The sequence below is a fragment of the Onychomys torridus genome, chromosome 1 (genome assembly GCF_903995425.1).
Source record: "Onychomys torridus chromosome 1, mOncTor1.1, whole genome shotgun sequence".
Lineage (NCBI taxonomy): Eukaryota > Metazoa > Chordata > Mammalia > Rodentia > Cricetidae > Onychomys > Onychomys torridus.
Window position 1 is genome coordinate 123,582,929 of NC_050443.1, and position 22,358 is coordinate 123,605,286.

At 43.8% G+C, this 22,358-nt stretch overlaps 1 protein-coding gene across 6 annotated transcripts in view; it reads left to right on the plus strand.

Annotated features, from left to right (window-relative positions):
• Nucleotides 1–22,358, plus strand: part of Kmt5b (lysine methyltransferase 5B) — a 53,786-nt gene extending 31,428 nt beyond the window's left edge. For 4 of the 6 annotated variants that reach the window (XM_036200700.1, XM_036200728.1, XM_036200710.1 and 1 more), the window contains 7 exons: nucleotides 5,409–5,574; nucleotides 6,197–6,306; nucleotides 8,050–8,216; nucleotides 8,461–8,480; nucleotides 8,561–8,697; nucleotides 11,350–11,546; nucleotides 18,200–22,358. In XM_036200700.1, the coding sequence (XP_036056593.1) occupies nucleotides 5,409–5,574; nucleotides 6,197–6,306; nucleotides 8,050–8,216; nucleotides 8,461–8,480; nucleotides 8,561–8,697; nucleotides 11,350–11,546; nucleotides 18,200–19,668 (2,266 nt within the window). In that variant the 3' untranslated portion in view covers nucleotides 19,669–22,358. Of the gene's footprint in view, nucleotides 1–5,408; nucleotides 5,575–6,196; nucleotides 6,307–8,049; nucleotides 8,217–8,415; nucleotides 8,481–8,560; nucleotides 8,698–11,349; nucleotides 12,699–18,199 lie in introns of those variants that run through there. The other 2 variants (XM_036200739.1, XM_036200749.1) reach the window with 2 other exon arrangements.

Below are 22,358 nucleotides of genomic sequence, written 5' to 3' on the forward strand. Positions count from 1 at the left end.
GGAGCTTGGTGGAGAACCCACCACTGCCACTTTACTAAAGCACATTCTAAATTTGTGTCCGTACACCACAGGTGAGTGTAGTCCCTGTCTTTGAAACAGACAAAATCCATTACAGAAAAACCACAACTGATCAAAATGTAGAGTTGTGCAGCTCAGTCCCAACTAATAGCTCTCCAGCACAGCTCTTGCACCTGAGGCTCAGGGTTCACTGTGGAAGAGGGCCAGGAAGATTCTAAGAGCCAGAGGAGCAGAAAGTTTGCTGTGAGATCGTATCTCCTAGAAAAGTTAGAGAGGCACTTGCAGAGGCGGGCACATCTGAGTCGAGGCCAACCTGATCTACACAGTGCATCTACATAATGGAGAGACACTGTTTAGAAAACAACCAAAAAGTTTTAAGAAGTTATTCTCGTTTCTAAGGTCCTCAGTGGTTTTTGCTCTGGCTCTTAATAATTGTTAACAGTTTTGTGATTGAATAATTTTTATCTTCCACAGTATTGCTGCAACAGGATTTGACTTAAGCTATTTGGCCAGGTGATGAGAATATGTTTCTGCAGGGTCACTGAAACACTTATCTCTGCTACCTCCCTTTTCTTGACCTCATTCATTCTTTCTTTTTCCAGGCAGGGTTTCTCTGTATACCCCTGACATTCCTGGAACTGGCTCTGTGGACCAGGCTGGCCTCTAACTCAGAGATTAACCTGCCTCTACCTCCCAAGTGCTGGGATTAAAGGCATGTACCACTATTGCTTGACACTCATTCATTTTTACAGCAGTCAGCTTTGACAGTAAGTTTTCACACTTTGGTGATAGCATATTACTGTTTGGGGGAGGGGGATTGTGTGTGTGTGTGTGTGTGTGTGTGTGTGTGTGTGTGTGTGTGTGTGTGTTTAAAGACAGGGTTTCTCTGTGTAGCCTTGGCTGATCTGGAGCTTGCTCTGTAGACCAGGCTGGCCTCAAACTCACAGTGAGACAAAGATTCTTGTTAGTGGGTAATGAATGATAATTTTTTGGGTTTTGTTTGTGAGGCAGTACAAGTCAGAGAAAATGAGAAACAGGTCATCTCAGGAGAAGGCAGACCTCAGAGAGAACATTTTAAATATTAGATATTAAGTTATTAAATATTTAATTAATATTTTAATAATTAGTTATTTTGTATTGATTTTAGCTTTTAAGTGGTTTGACATTGTAAACAGTGAAAACTAGGGTAGTTGGAAGACATTTGAGATAGGAATGAACATGTTTCAAAAAGCAAAGGACACACAAAGACTATTAAAATTGCCTACCTCAGGCAGGTGAGATGGCTTGATAGATAGGTGAGGCAAGCCACTAAACCTAATACCCTGGATTTGATGCCTAAAACCCACAGAATGGAAAGAGAAAGTTGTCCTCTGACCCCTATACACACTATCTCCATTTCAGGTCTGTAGCTTATTTTTCTGTATTTTTGAGTGAGTTTAGCCTTTTCTGTGATGCTGAGGATGGAACTGAGGACCTCCCACATTAGGCATATGTTCTACCCTGACCTATACCCCCTCTGCCACATTGTATCATTATTCTAAACAGAGTCACATTGGTTACTTCTGCATTAGACACAGGAGGACAACTATCTCTCCTGTTGTCTGAAGTCCAGCACTTCATCATTCAGTAGGAAATGTTGCTTTTCTGATCACTGAACAAAGCAGAGTTATGTTTCCCACATTTCATCATTTGTACTGTTTGAAATGTGAGGCCGTGACAAACAGTGTTTCGTTTGGCTATCTATGCTGATGTTATATGGTTTTTTAGACTGTACTGAATTGAACTATTCTTTGTACATGCTAAATGGGTGATTTACAACTGGCCTGTAGTCCCTTGCTTATCTGTTGTTCATACACTTATGAGCCTGTAATGTAGGGTTGCAGGAAGAATGGTTTAGATTAGGTTTTTAGAGCTCTGATCTTGACAAAATCCACGTCATGGTTACAGATAAGTAGTTTGATATTGTTTGGTGCTTCCCCAATCCTACACACCTTTAGAATATCTGAATTGTGGACCTTAACTGGACTCAGAGCATAGAGTTGTTCTGAATTCTTCAGAAGACTCAAATTCACCAGTCTGTGAGAATGGCAAAGAAACATTTCCTCACTCATCTTTGGGGTGCATGTGAGTTTGAGTTCTCAGATAGCTCCAGCATTATTAAAACTAATTATGTAAGCTGGGCAGTGGTGGTATGTATCTTTAATCCCAGCACTCAGGAGGCAGAGACAGGTGAATTTCTCTGAGTTCAAGGCAAACCTGGTTTATATAATGAGTTCTGTGACAGCCAGAGCCACATACTGAAACCCTGTCTCAAAAAACAACAAGGGCTGGAGAGATGGCTCAGAGGTTAAGAGCACTGACTGCTCTTCCAGAGGTCCTGAGTTTAATTCCCAGCATCACATGGTGGCTCACAACCATCTGTAGTTAGATCTGATGCCCTCTTCTGGCTTACCTGCATATGTGCAAGTAGAATACTTGTATACATAATAAATAAATCTTTAAAACAATAACAACCTGGGTGGTGCGCACGCCTTTAATCCCAGCACTCGTGAGGCAGAGACAGGTGGATCTCTCTGAGTTGGAGGCCAGCATGGTCTGCAGATCAAGATCCAGGACAGGCTCCAAAGCTACACAGAGAAACCTTGTCTTGAAAAACAAAATGTACGTTTTAGAAAAATGACTACAGGGGCTGGAGAGATGGCTCAGTGGTTAAGAGCACACTCACTGGTTGTTCTTCCAGAGGACCTGGGTTCAGTTTCCAGCAACTACATTCAAGTCACAACTGTAACTCCAGCTCTAGGGAATCTAGCACCTGAACACAGACATATATGCAGGCATAAACACCAATGCACATAAAAATAAATCTGTACAAAAAAAAAACAAACAAACAAACAAAACAGTGGCTAGACCGGGTGGTGGTGGTGGCACTTGCCTTTAATCTGAGCACTCAAGAGGCAGAGGCGCTGGATCTCTGAGTTTGAGGCCAGCCTGGTCTACAAAGTGAGTCCCAGAATAGCCTGAACTACATAGAAAAGCTATGTCTCAAAAAAACAAAGAAAAGAAAGAAAAGGGGGCTGGAGAGATGGCTCAGAGGTTAAGAGCACTGGCTGCTCTTCCAAAGGTCCTGAGTTCAATTCCCAGCAACCACATGGTGGTTTACAACCATCTGTAATGAGATCTGGTGCCCTCTTCTGGCCTGCAGGGATGTGTGCATGCAGAGCACTGTATACATAATGAATAAATAAATCTTTAAAAAGAAAGAAAGAAAGAAAGAGAGAAAGAAAGAAAGAAAAGCAAATAAGCCTTGATGAAATCTTGTGATTTAAAATGTTACCGAGGGCTGGAAAGATGGCTCAGCGTTTAAGAACACTGGTCCAGAGGTCTGAGTTCAAGTCCCAGCAACCACATGGTGGCTCACAGCCATCTGTAATGAGATCTGGCACCCTCTTCTGACCTGCAGGCATATGTGCAGGCAGAACACTGTATACATAATAAACTAATTAAAAATAAATAAATAAATAAAATCTTACCGAAATGGTAGTGGACACTGTACATAGTAGTGCACACTACAATTCCCCCAGCACTTGGGAGATAGAGGCAAGAAAATTTGTCATTCAAGGCCATCCTCATCTATATTGGGAGATCAAGGGCAACAACCAGCCTGGGTTACATGAGATCCTGTCTCTAAAAAGAGTTAATACATTGTCGTAGCTTAATTTGAAGCATGTTATGTTACATGCTGAGCTTGGCTGGAGTCTTTCTAGATCTTATCTCATTGTGTTCAGACTCATAAGGTCAGCACTTTAAGATATTAATAAAGTACATAGTTCAAATATTTTTTCTCTTGAGCCACTGATATTTTTTCCATGGGTTTTATTGAATACCAATCCTTAATTCTTTTGGGTACTTTATTTATTGTTTTTAACATAAAACCTCTATTTGAGAAATGAAACTTGACATGCAAACATTGTTTTTGTTTGTTGTTGTTTTTGTTGTTGTTTTGCCTTTTTTGTATTTTGAGACAGGGTTTCTCTGTGTAGCCCTGGCTGTCCTGAAACTCACTCTATAGACGAGGCTGACCTCAAACCCAGAGATCTGCCTGCCTCTACCTCCTGAGTGCAGGGCTTACAGGGGTATGCCACTACTCCTTAGCAGGAAGAAATTCTTAAAATCAAGACCCAGATCTCTACTAGAAGCTCAGGCTTTGCTGAGTATGGCTCCAAAGGAAAGAGCTCACAGAGCCTATGTGGAACCTGACTGTGCCACGTGCTAACACTCTACAGTCATTATGGATGATTTTACAAGCAAACTCTTTAAAATTCTGCCCCAGGAAATTTTGCTAATCTACAGTCTCATTCCCTGAGTTACACTTTTGGAATTTTTCCTATTCTCTGGATGAAATTGTCCAACATCGCTTGGGGTGGTTGGAACATCAGGATCTGTTTAAAGGTCCTGTTGGAACATGTTGGGGTTCTCTGCTGTGCACACAGGCATTTTTGTTATAGCTCAATTTTGTGGGTGTCCCTCCGAACCCATTGCCTTGCACTCTTCTAGTATGAGTCCCCCTAAACTCCTGCCCTTCTGACCTCTCCCTGCAATTTTTCTATGCTTTCTCTTTCATTTTGTGCCTGCCAAAGTAGATGACTAGTGGAAGTCTGAGGCAGACAGCTTTAGAGTCATCTCATTTCACAGTTAATGAGATAGCAGTGAAAACAAAATCTTTAAAATACTGTTTGAGGGGGGGCGGGGAGAGTTAGACCCTGGAAAGGTGGCTCAGTGGGTAACACATTTGCCATATGAATTGAGGACTGGTGTTCTGCCTATAATCCCAATACTCATCCCTAGGACAAGATGGCTAGCTGCATTAGCTGAATCAGCAAGCTCTGAGTTCAGCCAAAGACCCTATTTGAATACATAAAATGGAAAGCGGTAGAGAAAGGTACCCAATATTAACCTCTGGCATTCATATGTACACATATATGCATCTACACATGCAAACATGCATGTATACCACATGCATGCAGAGGAAAAGGAAAAAGGAAGATCTTTTCTGGTGATTGTTGTAGTAATTGGTGATTTAACCATCAAGATTATTCTTTTTTCTTTAAATCTTTGCTGTGATAACCATGCTAACTGTCGGATACCAATTCCTCAAGAATTATGATGGAGGGCTGGAGGTGGTGATGGCTCAATGGTTAAATTACTGGCTCCTCTTGCCGAGAACCCACATCAGTTCCCAGCACTCCCAACTGTCAGTTCAGGAGATCTGACAGCCTCTTGTGGTTATCTCCATGTGCACTCCTATATACATGCAGGCCAAACACATCAATTTTTAAAACATGTTAAAGAATGTGATAGATAATTAAACTGGCTGTTTTTATTCTTTTCAGATTTCGGCCTATTAAGGGAAGGCAAGAAGAACTAAAGGAAGTCATTGAACGCTTTAAGAAAGATGAACACTTAGAGAAAGCCTTCAAATGTTTGACTTCAGGTGAATGGGCACGACATTATTTCCTCAACAAAAACAAAATGCAGGAGAAATTATTCAAGGAACATGTAAGTTAAGTGCATTAATGCTTCTAACCTATATCCAGATAAGTAGGGACTATGTGTGGTAGTTGAGGCAGGAAGATTGTCATAAATCTGAGGCCACCCTGGGCTACATAGTCATTTTGGGTCAGCTAGACTACAGTGTGAGGCTCTATCTAAAAAAATGAACAAGCAAACAAAAAAACCCAATAGATTTCTAAGTAAACTGAAGCCTGAATATTTATGAGCACTGAGACTTTAAGTCTAATAGTGATGGTGGTGGTGGTTTCCAGAGCTTCAGGTTGAACCCAGGGCCTCGCACATGTGGGCAAGTGCTCTGCCACTGGACTAGTCCCCAGCTCCTTGAGTCAATTTTTCATCAAAGCACTGAATGTAAAGATCTGTAATGTGGAAGGTTGACGTGGCTGATATTTCAAGAAAAAAATGTCTTCATCTAGGAGTGAGGTCCGTTATGAACTTGTAGAGCAGCAGAGCCACGACGTTAGGTGCTCACATGTGTGAATGCTGAGACTAAAATAATTTTTCACTTCACTGCCCAATGGTTTACATTGTTGTTGGTGGTATACTTTATACTTTTGAGAAAGCCTAGCAAAATAGATGATCGCTATCACATTTTTCCATGCTTTAGGTCTTTATTTACTTGCGGATGTTTGCGACTGACAGTGGATTTGAAATACTGCCTTGTAATAGATACTCCTCAGAACAGAATGGAGCCAAGATAGTTGCAACAAAAGAGTGGTAATTATTACACTAGTCGAACCTCAGCGTTCCTCTGTCTAAAGAGTCTGAAATTGTCTGCGAAGTACTTACAAAGCCATGGCCAGCAAGAGCCAGTGCTTTCCCTGAGGAGCAGTGCAGTGCTCTGACCTTTTGATTCAGGGGGTAGTAAAAGTCTAGATGACCTGGTTGCATTTCTAAGTCATAGTATGTTGAGTCTAAATGACTGCCCCATGTTGGACTGCTGGAAGGTAGAGGATGCTTCCAGGGTCAGTCTGAAAGGTTGGGGATGAAATCTTAACAATCTGAGGTGGGTTTACAGGTAGAAACATGTGAATGCCTTAGTCTGCTTAAAAACATGCATGCCCAAGAAAATAACCAGGCACTTAATCCCAGCACTCGGGAGGCAGAGGCAGGAAGATCTTGTGAGTTTGAGGCCAGCCTGGGCTACAGAGTGAGTTCCAGGAAAGGCACAAAGCTACACAGGGAAACCTAACAAAACAAAACAAAAAAAAAAAGTGCATGCATGCCAGCTTAAATAAAAATAGTATGACAATTTTTAATTCCAGCACTCGGGAGACAGAGACAAGCATATCTTTGTGAGTTCAAGGCCAGCCTGGTCTGCATAGCGAGTTCCAAGCCAGCCAAGATACAGTGAGACCCTGTCTCAAAATCAAGCCTCAGTAAGAGGCTTACAAGCCATACTGGAGGGGGAAGGTGTGGCTCTCTCTCCTGTTAATAGTGCTTGTCCCTTACCATATGTCCCAGGAGAAGCGGGCAGTCCCTCTGACAGTTTGTTTGTTTGTTTGTTTTTTCCAGACAGGGTTTTTCTATGCAGCTCTGGCTGTCATGGAACTCACTGTGTAGTCCAAGCTGACCTCAGACTCACAGCAATTTGCCTGCCTCTGCCTCCCAAGTGCTGGGATTACAGGAGTGCACCACCACTGTCCAGCTCTGACATTTCTTTAGAATTTTAATAATAAAAATTTGAGGGGTCAGGTACCTTAAAATAGAATATGCAGAAGAGCATTATTCCCAAGTAAGCTCCTGGAGTGGGGTATATGTGATGGTACTCTGCCTCAGATTATGATTAAGCTGCTGACTAGATCTGGTGGCTCCTGTGTTGCAGGTGGCAGGCTTGAGAGCAGGGCTCAAGAGCTCTCTTTGTAATAAAGTAGCCACTAGCCTCATGGAGTCCTGGAAATGTAGTCGTCTCAATAAAGAAGTGCTATATGATAGCCACACCGGAGTTCACATTGTGTACTCTTTCTCCTTCATAGTTCCCATAATGACTGCCTGCTGAAATAGTATTTGGGATATGTGGACTTAAAATACATTATTAAGAGGAATTTCACCTCTTCTTCCTTGATTAGGAAACTTAAGCCTGTAGTTTGGGCTTGCAGAACACTTCTGGTGCAAGGTGTATGCTACTGGGTGATGACAAATTCTGGGCCCTCATAACCCCACTACTGTGGGACCCATTTGTAAATAATGTAATACTGTACAGCGAGTAGTTGGCCTCTTGCCTCCCATGAGATGCTGATCCACTACAGGTGTTGAGAGTCACAAGTGGCACAGTGCCTGGACTGGAGGAGCTTCTGTTCTCTTGTGGGAATAAGGTAGATAAGCAATCAGGCCATGGGGCTCCAGAGAGGGTGCTCAAGTGGACTTTAGGTCAGTTTCTGCTATTTAGTGGGAAGGCTTATTTTATTAAAAGAAGCCTTATTATAATTACTAGTAATTCTTATCACATATTTTAAATAGGAAACGAAATGACAAAATAGAATTACTGGTGGGTTGTATTGCCGAACTTTCAGAAATTGAGGAGAACATGCTACTTAGACATGGAGAAAACGACTTCAGTGTCATGTATTCCACAAGGAAAAACTGTGCTCAACTCTGGCTCGGTCCTGCTGCGTTTATAAATCATGGTAAGCTGCCTTCTGAGGCGTCTGCGCTGTGTGGGCTGACTGCCCATGGCTAGTGTGGCCTGGTCATACTCAGGGGAGTTTGGAATGGCCATTGTCTTCAGATTTATTAAATATGCCCAGTGTAACTTGAGATTTAAACTGATGGAAATTGTGAAGTTGTCTGGAAAGCCTTTTCAGATTCTGTAACTTCGTGTTTCAGATCTTATCAGCAGTTAATTGACTTTCTCTTTTGGACATTTTTCAGATTGCAGACCTAACTGTAAGGTAAGCATAAAGAAAACCAAATAGCTCAGATTCTGTTCTGCCTTGGTTGTGAGACTCTTAACAAGTTACTTCTGTTTCAGTTTGTGTCAACTGGTCGTGACACAGCATGTGTGAAGGCTCTGAGAGATATTGAACCTGGAGAAGAAATTTCTTGTTACTATGGAGATGGGTTTTTTGGAGAAAATAATGAGTTCTGCGAATGTTACACTTGTGAAAGGTAAAGGATCAGATTTCCCACTTCAGCTTCATGATAACTGTCATGATGGTTGTGGTGTTGACCCTACCAGACCAGCTATGTCATGTGAGTGTAGAGCTAGCACACGTGCTCTGTAGCACAGCACCAAAATCAGTCTGAGACACAGACGCAGATATGATGCAGCTGTTACTAGTGGTCATGATACAGAAGTGCTTAGGAGAACACAGTGAGTGTGTCTCTGAGGGTGTGCAGAAGGAGAACATAGTGATCTTAGTAAACTTCTACATGAGTTATACAAGCATCACTAGAGAAACTTTGGAAGATGAAATCTGGTAATAGGGCCTCAGAAGATCTGGGTAAGCTGGGCGGCGGCGGCGGCGGCGGTAGCACACACCCTTAGTCTCAGCACTCAGGAGGCAGAGGCAGGCAGATCTCTGAGTTGTGAGTTCAGGACAGCCAGGGCTACACAATGAAACCTTGTCTCTGAAAACAAAGGAAAATCTGAGCAAAAAGAACTGTGATGTTATCTGTGAAGATGTAGATATCATTCTTTCATAATAATAAATTGTTTGAGACTTCATTAGTGGAATTGACCAAAACTGTTTTAAAGCTTATAAAATAGTGTATCTGATGACAACCAAGAAAAAAATAATCTAAAGAACATTAGGGGAAGCTAGGCATGGTAGCTTATTCTTATAATCCCAGTGCTTGGGAGGATGAGGCAGATACATTGGAGAAAGTAAGTTCAAGGTAAGCCTAGACTAGATAGCAAGCTCTCTCAAAAACAAACATGAAAGAAACCTAGTCCTCAGCACCAAACAACAGTAAAAACAAAGGTTAGGGAAAGGCTGAGGTTGTAGTCCAGTTGATACAGGACAGTTTAAAGCACAGGAAACACTGGGAAGATCCCAGAGTTGTGTTAGAGGCTGGTGTGGTGGCACATGCCTGTAATCTCAGCACTCAGAAGGGGTGGCAGGAAGATCATAAGTTCTATTCATTCTTGGTACATAGAGCATATGAGACCCTGTCTTTAAAAAAAAAAAAAAATTAGGAGAGTTACCTTAACAGATATGAAAGATGATTATGAAGTGATTGTAATCAAACTTGATATATTACTTAGGAATAGACTGTAGCCAACAGTTTTAAAACAAGCAAATATATATGACATCTTAGTGCACATGGGAGGTTAGCACTGCCTGTCCTTCTGAGGAAAAATAAACTAGACTCCAAAATAAAGTTTAAAAACCATATAAGCCGGGCAGTGGTGGCGCACGCCTGTAATCCCAGCACTCGGGAGGCAGAGGTAGGTGGATCTCTGAGTTCGAGGCCAGTCTGGTCTACAAAGCAACTTCCAGGACAGCCTCCAAAGCTACAGAGAAACCCTGTCTTGAAAAAAACAAAAAAAAAACATATAAATGATTAGGAAAGTATCTGCCTAGGGGCTTGAGAGACAGCTCAAAGTTCAAGAGCACTTACTGCTCTTCAGAGGACCCAAGTTCAGTCCCTAACACCCATGTTGGCCTGTTCCTGCTGCTCCAGAGGAACTGACTCCCTCTTTTATCCTCTGAGCGTATGTGCATCCATAATTAAAAAGAAATCTTTACCAAAAAAGTATCTGAGCCAGGCATGATGATACATACTTTTAATCCCAGCACACAAAAGGCAGAGGTAGGCAGATCTCATGTGAGTTAGAGGCCAGCCTGGTCTACATAGAGAGAGCCTGTCTCAAAAACAAAAGTTTCTGCCTAACTTTAGGGTTTTGAAGATCTTCTTGATAACGTATGTAGTCAAGAATCCAAAAATGCTTGAATGACCAGATTCAAGTTAAAGGCAAATGATGAAGAGACATCTCAGCAGCAGAGTGTATACTGCTCTTTTCAAAGGACCCAAGTTCCAGTCCCAGACCCTGTGTCAGGCAGCTCACAACCCTCAACTCCAGCTCCAGAGGATCTGGTGCCACTTCTGGCCTCTCTAGGCACCTGTGTGAGCATGTACGTGATCATAAGCACTTGCACGCACATACACATACATTAATTACCACAAAACATTGAAAACATTCGTGCATGTTCTATGGAAATGTGAGCTTTCAAAGTATGTGTTCATTGCAAGCTTACTGTCAGAGACAGATATGGTACAAGAAAATTAAGTGCTAGGTAAAATGGGTAATGTATTTTAGTTTTGCTTGCTTGAAAAAAAAATGTAAATGAAGAATTGGCTATGTAGTATGTAGTATGTCTACAGATGCAGGTCCACAGGCAGCTAATGAACGATGGAGACAGTCATTGTAAGTATAGTTTTAAAAGTGGTTTTTGAGGGGCTGGAGAGATGGCTCAGCAGTTAAGAGCACTGACTACTCTTCCAGAAACCCAGGTTCAATTCCCAGCAACCACATGGCAGCTCACAGCTATCTGTAACTGCAGTTCAAGGGGACCTGAAACCCATGGCAAAACACTAATGCACATAAAATAAAAAATTTTAAACATTTTCCAATGGTTTTGGTAGATGCATGCTGGATCTATCTCCTTGCAAGCTCTAGAACTGGCAGTGTCTAACTGTGATCGAGGTCTCATCAGTTCATCTCAGGCCTTGACCTGATGTGGTCAAGTACCCTGAGCAGCCAAGCTTGTTTTAAGTAATCTCCATTTGTTTGACCTTTGCTGTTTTCTCTTTCAGACGGGGAACTGGTGCTTTTAAATCCAGAGTAGGACTGCCTGCGCCTGCTCCTGTTATCAATAGCAAATACGGACTCCGAGAAACAGATAAACGCTTAAATAGGCTTAAAAAGTTAGGTGATAGCAGCAAAAATTCCGACAGTCAGTCTGTCAGCTCTAACACTGATGCAGACACCACTCAGGAAAAAGACACTGCAAGTAAGTAAGGGAGCCTCCATAGGTGCTGGGTACACTCGTCAGTGCTTACTAAGCTTGCCTCAGTAGTTTTGAAGCTCTAAATTTGATAGAAACTGGGACTTGAGGCTTCAGCTGCACTGCAGAGCACTAGAACCGCTTTGAGTCCATAGCAGTTTGTGTCCACTCCAGATTCAGAGCCAACCTCTGTATGTAACTCTGAATACTTGGTAATTGGATGTTGAAGTATTCAGCCTATGTTCCAGGACCATCATGTTTGAAGAAAATGTTTTCAAGTCATCGGTGATACTGTAATGGTGTTTTAGGCCCTGCAAGAGCTTGGCTAGTTATTCAGGCTGCTCATGTCCATCCCCAGCCAGTCTAGGAACAGGGTAGACTCAGAGTTCCTTATGCTTCAAGGCTTCCATCTTTTTACTCCTTGCTTAGCATTTTTTAAAGTGAATCATCCTGGTTCACTATGCTCAGAAGTATGCCTGAGGAGTATTTGGATGTGGCTGTGTTGTGGGGTGTGTGGTGACCACTACAGAAGGAGCTGCCAGTTTTATGTTGGTGGACTATCTAATAGAAATGGGGGGCAGGGTGAATAAACAGAGAAAGGAAGAGAAGAAACGCCACATCGGCCACAGGTAACACAGCAGTTGTGGAGCTTGAAGTGTGGGACATCTGTAGTTGCTGTCCTTCATCTGGGTAACACTAGTGTTCTCTAGATGCCACTACAACAGCAGGTTCCCCTGTCTGACTTGTCTCAACCAGAGTCATCTGTGAGAATGGTTTGTCTTGGTTGCCCACAGAGTGCCTATTCCAGCACTCTGGTGTCCAATGACTCTGAGCACTTAGGAGCCCCCTCAGGCACTGGGTGTTCCAGGATCTTCTCCATGACTTCAGATGTTTTCAGCCCATCCACAGGTGCTCCCTTCCCTTACAGAAAATTTTGAAGAAAGGGGAAGGTGTCTCCATGATAGCAAATGCCACTACGTGGATATCTGAATCTACTTTCTCCTTGAAGCCCAAGGCCAGGTGTGACCTCTAGTATAAAAGCAATAGTGTAGCTCACGTTCACACTTCTTAGCTGAGGCCCAAAGTGAACAAAGAGGAGGTGTTAGTCTCTCACTCACTGTTGACTGTTGGTGCTATTAATAAAGGCAGTGTAATGAACTTTGTTTTCTTGAGTCTGCTTCCTTGAAGACACTGGAGGCTTGTGAAGCCCATTTCATAAATACTTACATGGAAACACTGAGGTGTATGATGCCATCCAGACAGCCACAAAGCTGCCCTCAGAGAATGGCTCTGATGAAAAGAGAGAGTTTCTGTGTTTTTGTGGATAAACGTGACCACTAGGATATACATTATAAACTCAGTACACCACTTAGCTTAAATGCTTTTGTTTTGTTTTTCGAGACAGGGTTTCTCTATGTAGCTTTGCTCCTTTCCTGGAACTCGCTTAGTAGCCCAGGCTGGCCTCGAACTCACAGAGATCCACCTGCCTCTGCCTCCCGAGTGCTGGGATTACAGGTGTGCGCCACCACCGCCCAGCTAATACTTTTTAAGTATTTAAATACAAATAGTTTCTGGAGGTATTGTGTATCTAGTATGTTATGACATGGGAAATACTTATTACTAAATCTAGTAGTTTTTGGAGAATTACCAAATTGTGGATGGTTTTGGACCCTCCTGGAGAGCTTATGCCTCAGCTCCAAGACAAGTGCAGTGTCACTGCAGAGCTGACTTTGACAGCTTTTTCTCAAGGGCAGAAAGAATGCATAGCACCTTTGAGCTGTAGTCTCAGCATCTTAGAATAAGAAGTTCACCCTTGCTAGTGGCTGCTTGTGTTGGGTGGTTGGTTATTGAGAATGCATTTTTGCAACATGAATGTTAAGAGTAAGCCAAAGCTTACTGCCAATGACCCACTCTCGTGTCTGGCTATAAAGATGGTGCCACAGTGCCTTGGGGTTTTGATAACATCTAGAAATGTATGTGTCAGCCACATAGTGTGTGTTAAATCATGTTTATATGAGTACTTCTCTGTTTCTTGCAACCCATGGCACATATGGAGGTTAGAAGATAAGTCAGTCCTCTCCTTCCACTATGTTGGTCCCAGGAATAGAACTCAGGTCATCAGGCTTGCCTGCAAGTGTGTTTATCTATTCTGTGTTGTTTTTAAAAGACAAGGTCTTACTAGATAGTCCAAACCATACACTCAGGTCCTCCTGCCTCACCTTCCAAGTGTTAGGATTTACAGATGTTGGCCCGCGCTTGCCTTCTTACATGCTTTCTTCAAGGCTGTACTTTATGGTGTTTGTGCTTCATCTTTACCCTGTAAAAAAAGGAAGCGAGATGAAACAGGCTGGGCATAGCAGAACTTTCTCCGAGGCCCTCAGGCATGCCTAGTGTGTAGCCAGGGAGTGCTTTTGCCCTGCCTGCTTCTCTTCTGCCTTCACTTGCAGTTTGGCAGCAGGTGGAGGTCCTGCTTTGAGAGGTATACAAGGCAACATTGCTACCTAGGCATGAGAAAAATGCTCTTCCTTGACACAAGACCTCAGAGATGATGTGCCAAGAACTTCAACTTGGCTTTCTGCTTTAGTCCTCAGGAGTAGAGGCAGCAAGAAATCCCATGTTTAAAGTGAGTCCTCCAGTCTGAGTCCCAGTGCCCTTTGGGGGGTCCCAGATTTCCAGGCCTTGGTGCCTCACTGTCTCCTACAGTTAGTGATAAGGTATGTGAAACAGGAAGACTCAAGCAGCACCCATAACTGTTGACAGTCAGTTAGCCATATTATAAGCCAGTACTGGACCCAGCAGACATGGCCAGTAGCATGAGTTGATGGGGACTAATGGAGCACCTGGCTGGGCATGGAGGCAGTACTGCCCTGTCTCTGACTGATACTCCTGCAAGGCCTGCCTTTCTACACCCTTCCCATCACTTTCCAGGTGGCCTTTGCCAGTAAGTCATGTAGGGCCAAGGGACTTGTGCCTGGTAAGCAGGAGACTTTCGAGTGCTACTGAGGGTTTTCTGGATTCTAACCTAGACATGGCCCTTTGTACGATTCGTACGCATTGACAGCCTAGCTTGAGAGCTTAAGACAGCACAGATCTTTTGTCATGCTTCTTTATGGTACACACTAAGTGTCATACTTAGGGTTTAAATGACACCTTGGAACGAGCACAGTGGCCATACAGTGTCCTAAGTTTGAACTGAAGCCTTAATACAGGCAGCATAACGATAATTGGGAACTCAGGGTCTAGAGCCAAAACTAAGCTTAAGTTCCACTTGATAGCAGATAGAGTTTTGGGATCTACTAGCCCATGTGAACTTGGTTCCTTCATAGGTGTGGTAAGAATCACTTTACATTATCATATGACTTAGACAATGCCTAGCATGTAGCAGTTGGGAGGAATGTATACCCCACCAAGGTACCATCCAGGTTATGCATTTGGGGTTTACTGATCAAAAGAGAGAGGAGCTTCAACAAGGGCAGCAGGGACACTCCTTAAGATCTCAGGACCCTGAGTCTTAATGCACTTTGAAGTGGTTAACTCAGTTTGTCATTGTGGCCACCAGCATCCTCCTCTAGCCTTACCATCACTGAATTCCCACCCCCACCACACACAAATGTGCTTAAAAGTCTGCATAATGACTGTTCCCTGTCACTCTAGGAGAGAGTCACATTTCTCTGTACATTTCTCTCAGTGAACTTACCTTTTCACTGGACTTTGGAGGAGATGGTACTTTTCAAACAAATCATGACAGACACATAAGGGCAACATCTACTGAAATGTGCCATCAAGTGCAGTCCATTTTGTGCTTGATGCAGATCACAAACACAATAAGCACTTTGTCAGTGGTTACCACTGCTACCAACAGGGAGCCTAAGGAAGGAGGAGGGGCTGGGAAGCCCAGAGAGAATCACCATAAAGTGGAATTCAGCCAATGGATTACACTTACTAAAGACTAAGTACAGAGAGGGAGCCTTGGATGCCAAGCGAGTCCACTCAGAAGATGCTTCCTAAAGAATGTGCTGGCCAAGTAAAGCATGTCCACAGCAGAGGGACTTACAAGCACATGCCCACAAGTCGGGGGGGGGGGGCATTAATCAGAAAGCCTGTTGCTTCTGTAGAGGGAGAGGATAAGGGATGTGACTTAGCTGAAGATTTCAGGCTTTATTCTCAGGGCACTGGGTTAGTAAAAAGATTATGTTCCAGACTGACATGAGATAGGACAAGTTATTCTGGCTTTGGAGGAATGAGAGACAGGGAAGCACCATGCATGATCTAGACAGGAGGTAGTGGCATGTGGAACAGAAGCAGATGGATTCCAGTGACACTACAGGGGTAGATGCTGCAGAACAGGCAAGTGACTGTATGAGGCACTTAAGGAAAAAGAGTCAAGGATGGTGAGCTTCCTGCTTGAGCAGTGGGCAGATGGTAGACATCTAGTGACAGGCAGACCTGAGGGAGAAGCTGCAGAGCTCTAGGAGACAGCACAAGCCTGTCAGCTCTGGAGCAACCTCAGTCAGTTGTTAGCAGACTGGATCTGTGGTTCAGAAGAGAGGGGCTAGACTCTTGGAAATTGCCAGAGTCTGAATGGTGGTAACTGTGGACGGGTGATAACCTGTCACCTAGAAAGTTATATTCAAGGTGTTTGGGTTGGCAGATATCTGAAGAAGGCAGGTGGGCTCCCAGGGCTAAAGGAAGAGCATATGCCCAGAGGAGATGAAAATGGTTACCCTAGTCCAGTCTCTAGAAATGAAAAAAGAAGAGTGTACACTGGGTTTTATGTCATCCACCTAGCAAAGGTTCTCCTACCTGAGGGACAGACTCCAGGCTATAGAGGGGGGCTAACAAAAATCATCATGTGGGTTGATAACATAAAAATGAAAGACAGACTGCAGAGCTTGAGTAGATCTGAAAGAAGTCTTGTTTGAGAAAGTATGGCAAAGGAGAGGTGCAGTCTCTTGGGTTGTGCCTGGAAGCAGCCAAACCATTAATGTCGGAGCCATTTGCTAAAGTATTCCCCAAATGCCCTGTTTTTTAACACACACACACACACACACACACACACACACACACACACACACACACACACGTAAGAAAGAGCAAGTGTGCACAGTTCTAGGACTTTCGGGTCAATAAGTCACCCAGCCTTGAATGGACTCCCATCCGGACTTCACTCCATAGCTCTAGAAATAAGTCGTGTCCTTGGCAACAACCCACACAGATAAGGTGGACACCTGGTCTAGTCAGCAGCTCATCACTGTGGACTTTTCCTGTAGCTGCTGGCAAGCCAGTGCCTGAAGTAAATAGCCTTCTCCTCCTGGTGGTTTATCCTTTCAGAATGCTTGTTACACATTCTTGTACCTTTGTGTTGCTAAAGAGTACTGCTGACTCCTTGCTTTGCTGTGTGGGAAGAAGGAACAAGGCTGCCCCAAGCTTCAGGCTTTACCCTGGCCTTCTGTGAGGGTGCTGACCACTTGGTCACCACAGCTTCTTTGCTGACTAGTTTTCGTAAAGGATTTGTTTTTTAACTGTGGAACTGAGAATTGAGTAATTAAAAAACTGACTAATTAAAATTTTGTAATAGCCTAGCATGTAAATGTAGAGAAAAATTAAGACAGGGTAAATGTAGAGCACCTTGGGCCAGAGAGCCTCCTGAGAGGCGCTCAGCTGTCGGTTGTACAGCTTTTCTGTCTGTCCTGAGTCACTTGTTGCCATCAGAGATGCACTGCAGGGCCAGTGCTGCAGCCCTTGAGCTAATAGTTACTTACTGTACTTCTCACCCTCACGAGTGAGGGAGCAAACAGCATGACAGTGTGCTTCCTTACTGGTGCATGAGTATTGGAGGAACCAACATGCGATTCTAGAATCTGACCTGTTTAAAACTGTTGGAGAGAATGTGTCTCCTAAAGTCCAGTTGGCTAATGTATCTCATTTCTCTGTTACTGTAGTGACTAAGTAACTTAAATTTAAATAGTGATTAAGAGTTCAGGAGAGCTGGGCAGTGGTGGTGCACACCTTTAATCCCAGCACTCCAGAGGCAGAGGCAGGTGGATCTCTGTAAGTTCGAGGCCGGCCTGGTCTACAGAGCAAGTTCCAGGAAAGGAGCAAAGCTACACAGAGAAACCCTGTCTCGAAAAACCAAAAAAAAAAAACAAAAACAAAAACAAAAAACAAAGAAAAAGTTCAGGAGAGAAGCTAGGTATGGCATCACACACCTATGACCCCAGCGCTTGAGAGCCAGAGGCAGAATTACTGAGAGTTCAGGGCCAGCCTGGTCTATCAAGTTCTAGGCCAGCCAAGATGTACATCCCCCCCCCCCCTCTCTCTCTCACACACACACACACACACACACACACACACACTCTGAAGGTAGAAACTGATTTTTCATTTACCTTCCCTTCAAGAAGAACTACTTAGTCTGGACCAGTAAGCCCTGATATGAGAGATACCCAGAAGAAGCAGCCTGGGCCCTTGCCTTGAACCACGACAGGCAATGTAGGGAAGCTGTAAGCTATGTGGGTGAGACTGCCTGAGTACTGCCTTACACGTGTGTGTGTCAGCAGTTTGTGGCTGATGGTTTACTTTGGGGATTGTTTAACCATGTTACATTTCAGTACCGAGCTGGTTTATTTTATTTATTTATTTTTTTTGTCTTAACTTCACAGCTTCTAACCGAAAATCTTCAGTTGGTGTGAAAAAGAGCAGCAAGAGCAGAGCACTGACCAGGCAGTCCATGCCAAGAGTCCCAGCTGCTTCCAACTCTACCTCACCTAAGCTAGCGCACATGAACAATTCCAGGGTACCAAAGAAACTAAGAAAGCCGGCAAAGCCTTTACTTTCCAAGATCAAACTGAGGAATCACTGCAAGCGGCTGGACCAGAAGAGCGCTTCACGGAAGCTCGAGATGGGGAACTTAGTGCTTAAGGAGCCCAAAGTTGTGCTATATAAAAATTTGCCAATTAAGAAAGAGAAGGAGCCGGAGGGACCAGTCCATGCTGCAGTGGGGGGTGGGTGCTTGACTCGACATGCCGCCAGAGAACACAGGCAGAACCCTGGGAGAGGTGCTCCCTCGCAGGGCGACGGCTCGCCCTGTGCCTACACAACCCGGCGCTCGTTGAGGACAAGGACAGGTCTGAAGGAGACCGCTGACATCAAGCTTGAACCAGGTCCCTTGGATGGCTATAAAAATGGCATTCTGGAACCTTGTCTGGACAGTGGCCAGCAGCTGGCCCCAGAGGTGCTGGAAGAACTGGCTCCTGAGAGGGAGGAAGCTTCCCAGGAGTGTCCCAAGAGTGACTCATGCTCATCAAGAAAGAAATTTCGACAAGGGAAACCCATAAAACACTTAGCAAAGGCCGAGGACTGCAGTCTGGAGCATGGCTTCCCTGGAGAAGATGGGCTGCCAGATTTGCCAGGGCCCCATCCTGACCAGGGTGAGCCCAGTGGCACAGTCGGGGTGCCTGTGAGCTACACAGACTCTGCTCCCTCACCTGTAGGCTGTTCCATTGTTGCACCTGACAGCTTCACAACAAAAGACAGCTTCAGAACTGCACAAAGTAAAAAGAAGCGGCGGGTCACCAGGTACGATGCTCAGCTGATCCTGGAGAACAGCTCTGGGATCCCCAAGCTGACGCTTCGCAGACGGCATGACAGCAACAGCAAGACAAATGACCATGAGAGTGACGGTGTGAACTCCTCGAAAATCAGCATCAAGCTCAGCAAGGACCACGAGAGCGACAGCAGCCTCTATGTCGCAAAGCTCAGTAACGGGGTTAGCTCGGGGCCAGGCGGCAGCTCTACCAAGCTCAAGATCCAGCTCAAGCGGGATGAGGAGAGCAGGGGACCATATGCAGAGGGTCTTCATGAGAATGGAGTGTGCTGCAGCGACCCCCTCTCCCTGCTGGAGTCCCAGATGGAGGTGGATGACTACAGTCAGTACGAGGAGGACAGCACAGATGACTCTTCCTCTTCTGAGGGGGAGGAGGAGGAGGAGGACTGTGAGGACGACTTCGACGATGACTTCATCCCTCTTCCTCCCGCGAAGCGGCTGAGGCTAATTGTCGGCAAAGACTCCATAGATATCGACATTTCTTCAAGAAGAAGAGAAGATCAGTCTCTAAGGCTGAACGCATGAGCTCTCCCTCTTCAGGTGTCCTGGGGACTAGAAAGTAACAATCCCAGCCACAGCTTCAGTGCAGCACTTCTGTGGTCTCACCTGTAGGCGTAATACTGTAGAAAATGTACAGCATCCTGACTTAGGTCTGATTTGTGCACATTTTTATCACACTTTTTAAATAGCCTTCTATGTGCAATTCCAAGTTGGAGGGAAGCCCTGTTGTAGGATGGAGCCGGCTCCAGCAAACTGTCCAGTGACAGTGGCCTCCACACAGGACCTTCAGACACTAGTGTGGCTACACCATGCTGTCACCTGTCAGAGCAAATGCCAGCCCTCCTCCATAGACGACTAAGCTGTAGTTAGGGCAGAGTGGATCAGCCTTGTGGGGAGGGTTTCCAGCATCTGCCCATATCACCAGCAATGACCTCTGGCTTTTGATTTATTTGCTAGATGATTTCCTCTTTGGAGTTGTGTCGGTTTCACACTGGTCACCAGCCCAGGTGTCCTGTCCGTGGCCTTCATTATTGTAGAGACCATTGGCTGGAAGTTGGATTGATTTCTCTGAAGAAAAAAAAATTAACTTAAAATGCAGTCTTCTGCGTGACAGCTCATTGCAGTACATTATATGTACGAGGCTGGTGGTGTGCAGGACGTTTTCAGAGCAGTTTATTTATTGCTTGTCATGTAAATTAAAGACCGTGTATTTAACACTTTCCAATCCTTTTAGATAAAATTGTTCTTTGCAAGAATGATTGGTGCTTATTTTTTCAAACCTTTGCTGTGAACAGCGTGGCAACAGCGAGCAGCATTTGTCTGATGGACTCCAGCTATCTTAATTTGGGTCTTCACGTTTCTGTTGCACTTGTAAAATGCTACAAGGAATATTAAAGAAATCTATTCACTTTAACTTATAATAGTCTATGAAATAAAAACATGAGTCACAGCTTTTGTTCTGTGGTAACCTATACAAACATTTGTCTTTGGGATTCAATGTAAAGAGCTGAAAACAATGTATATGTTGTAAATATTTGTGTGTTGTGAGAAATTTTTGTCATAAGAAATTAAAAGAACTTACCAGGAAGGTTTTTAAGTTTAGAAATATTCATGCCAATAAAATAGGAAATTATAAATATATAGTGTAAGCACTGCATCAGTGGACGTTCTTGGCTTATGTTAGTTTATTATGAAAATATCAGATTTTTTTTGATTATATTATCAGTCAGACAAAAAGAGGAGTCAGATTTAATTTGTTTTTGAAGCACTTTGAGAAGAGAAATTAATTTTAAGTAACTTAATGAGCATCTTTTGATTACTGCTTTATGTTCAATACCAGGCTTATTTGTTTCTCTGGATTACTTTACAAATCAAAGAATTTGAGAATATCAGTTTGTAGCAGGTGTTTGACACCAGTGGGTCTCTTTATTTCCTGGGAAATGTGTAGGTGTCCTTTTAGATACACAGTGTTCCCAAATGACACAAGCATGTCAGAGGGGACCTACAGGCAGGGAAAGGTCCAACAGAGTGTCTCAGTGCTCCACATTGCTGATGACACCTACTAGTGTTCAGCTTGGAGACACTTGGATCCTTAAGACTGTTGCCAGTAGGTTCCAGTTAGACGATAGTGAGATTCCTGAATGTTTCTAGGATTCAGTTGTCTTTGCTTCTATACATGGTAGAATCCCTGCTGTGGTCTTGTGCAGTCTTGTCCTTATTAACATGCAGCCTGACCCTCGAGGGTCTCTCATTTGATGCAGAGGGAGACTGCGTGCCTGTACACACACAACCTTTTGCTAGCCACAAAGTAGGGCAGCCCTGTGTCTCGGGACCTCCTGTCTCAAGGCACCCAGAGTACCTTCTGTGGGTGCTCCCAGCCCTTGTGTAGTCCCTATGCATGAGTGTGAGCCCCATGCTACCTTCAGGAAGCGGAAGATGGGCTCAGGAGCCTGCACAGGGCAGCAGGTCACCTCGTTCCCATGTTCACTGGGGCTGTTTGGAGAGGCTCAGGGACTAAATCCTCCCATTTCTTCAAAATCCAACAATAGCCATTTCAGGAATTTCAATCTTAAGGAAAGAAGTAACAAAGTAACACATTTCCCATTTTCTCCATTTTTAAGCTTAATTTTAGTAACTTATTTATGATGTTTATTTTAGTTTTGTGGCCTCGTCTTTGGAGGCCGACCTTCCCATGGGTCTAAGAGCAGTGACTTCGTCAGGAGTTGCTGCCTCTCAGGAGTCGTATGCACAAGCATTCAGCAGTGCTGCTGATGCCTTCTAGGGAACCTTATTTCCGTTTCTCAAGGCAGGGGCCTCGGACTGTTCTCGATCTGCTGTAGAACCTCACTGTGGGGGTGCCAGAACCCACATTCTCGACCAGTCTGGAAGAGGTTACACTCAATAAAACTCTCAGCTTGAGCTTATGCAATGATCGGTAACGTTTTTGGCAATTGTAAGAATTAGGAAATGATCCTAGAAATATATGTAAAGTATTCAATTTTCAATCATTTTTCAAATTACTGTTTTAAATTGTTTTGCTGAGTTGTAATACTTTTGAGATACAATGTATTCCTTGTACTGAAAGAATGAAAAAGGACTTTTTCAGCATTTGAGGTAAGTTCTTTAACGTTTCATTAAAAACATTTTTTACAAATATTTTGTACATGCACTTGCAGTATTGAGGTTAATCATTTTAATAAATTCGGAAATTAAAA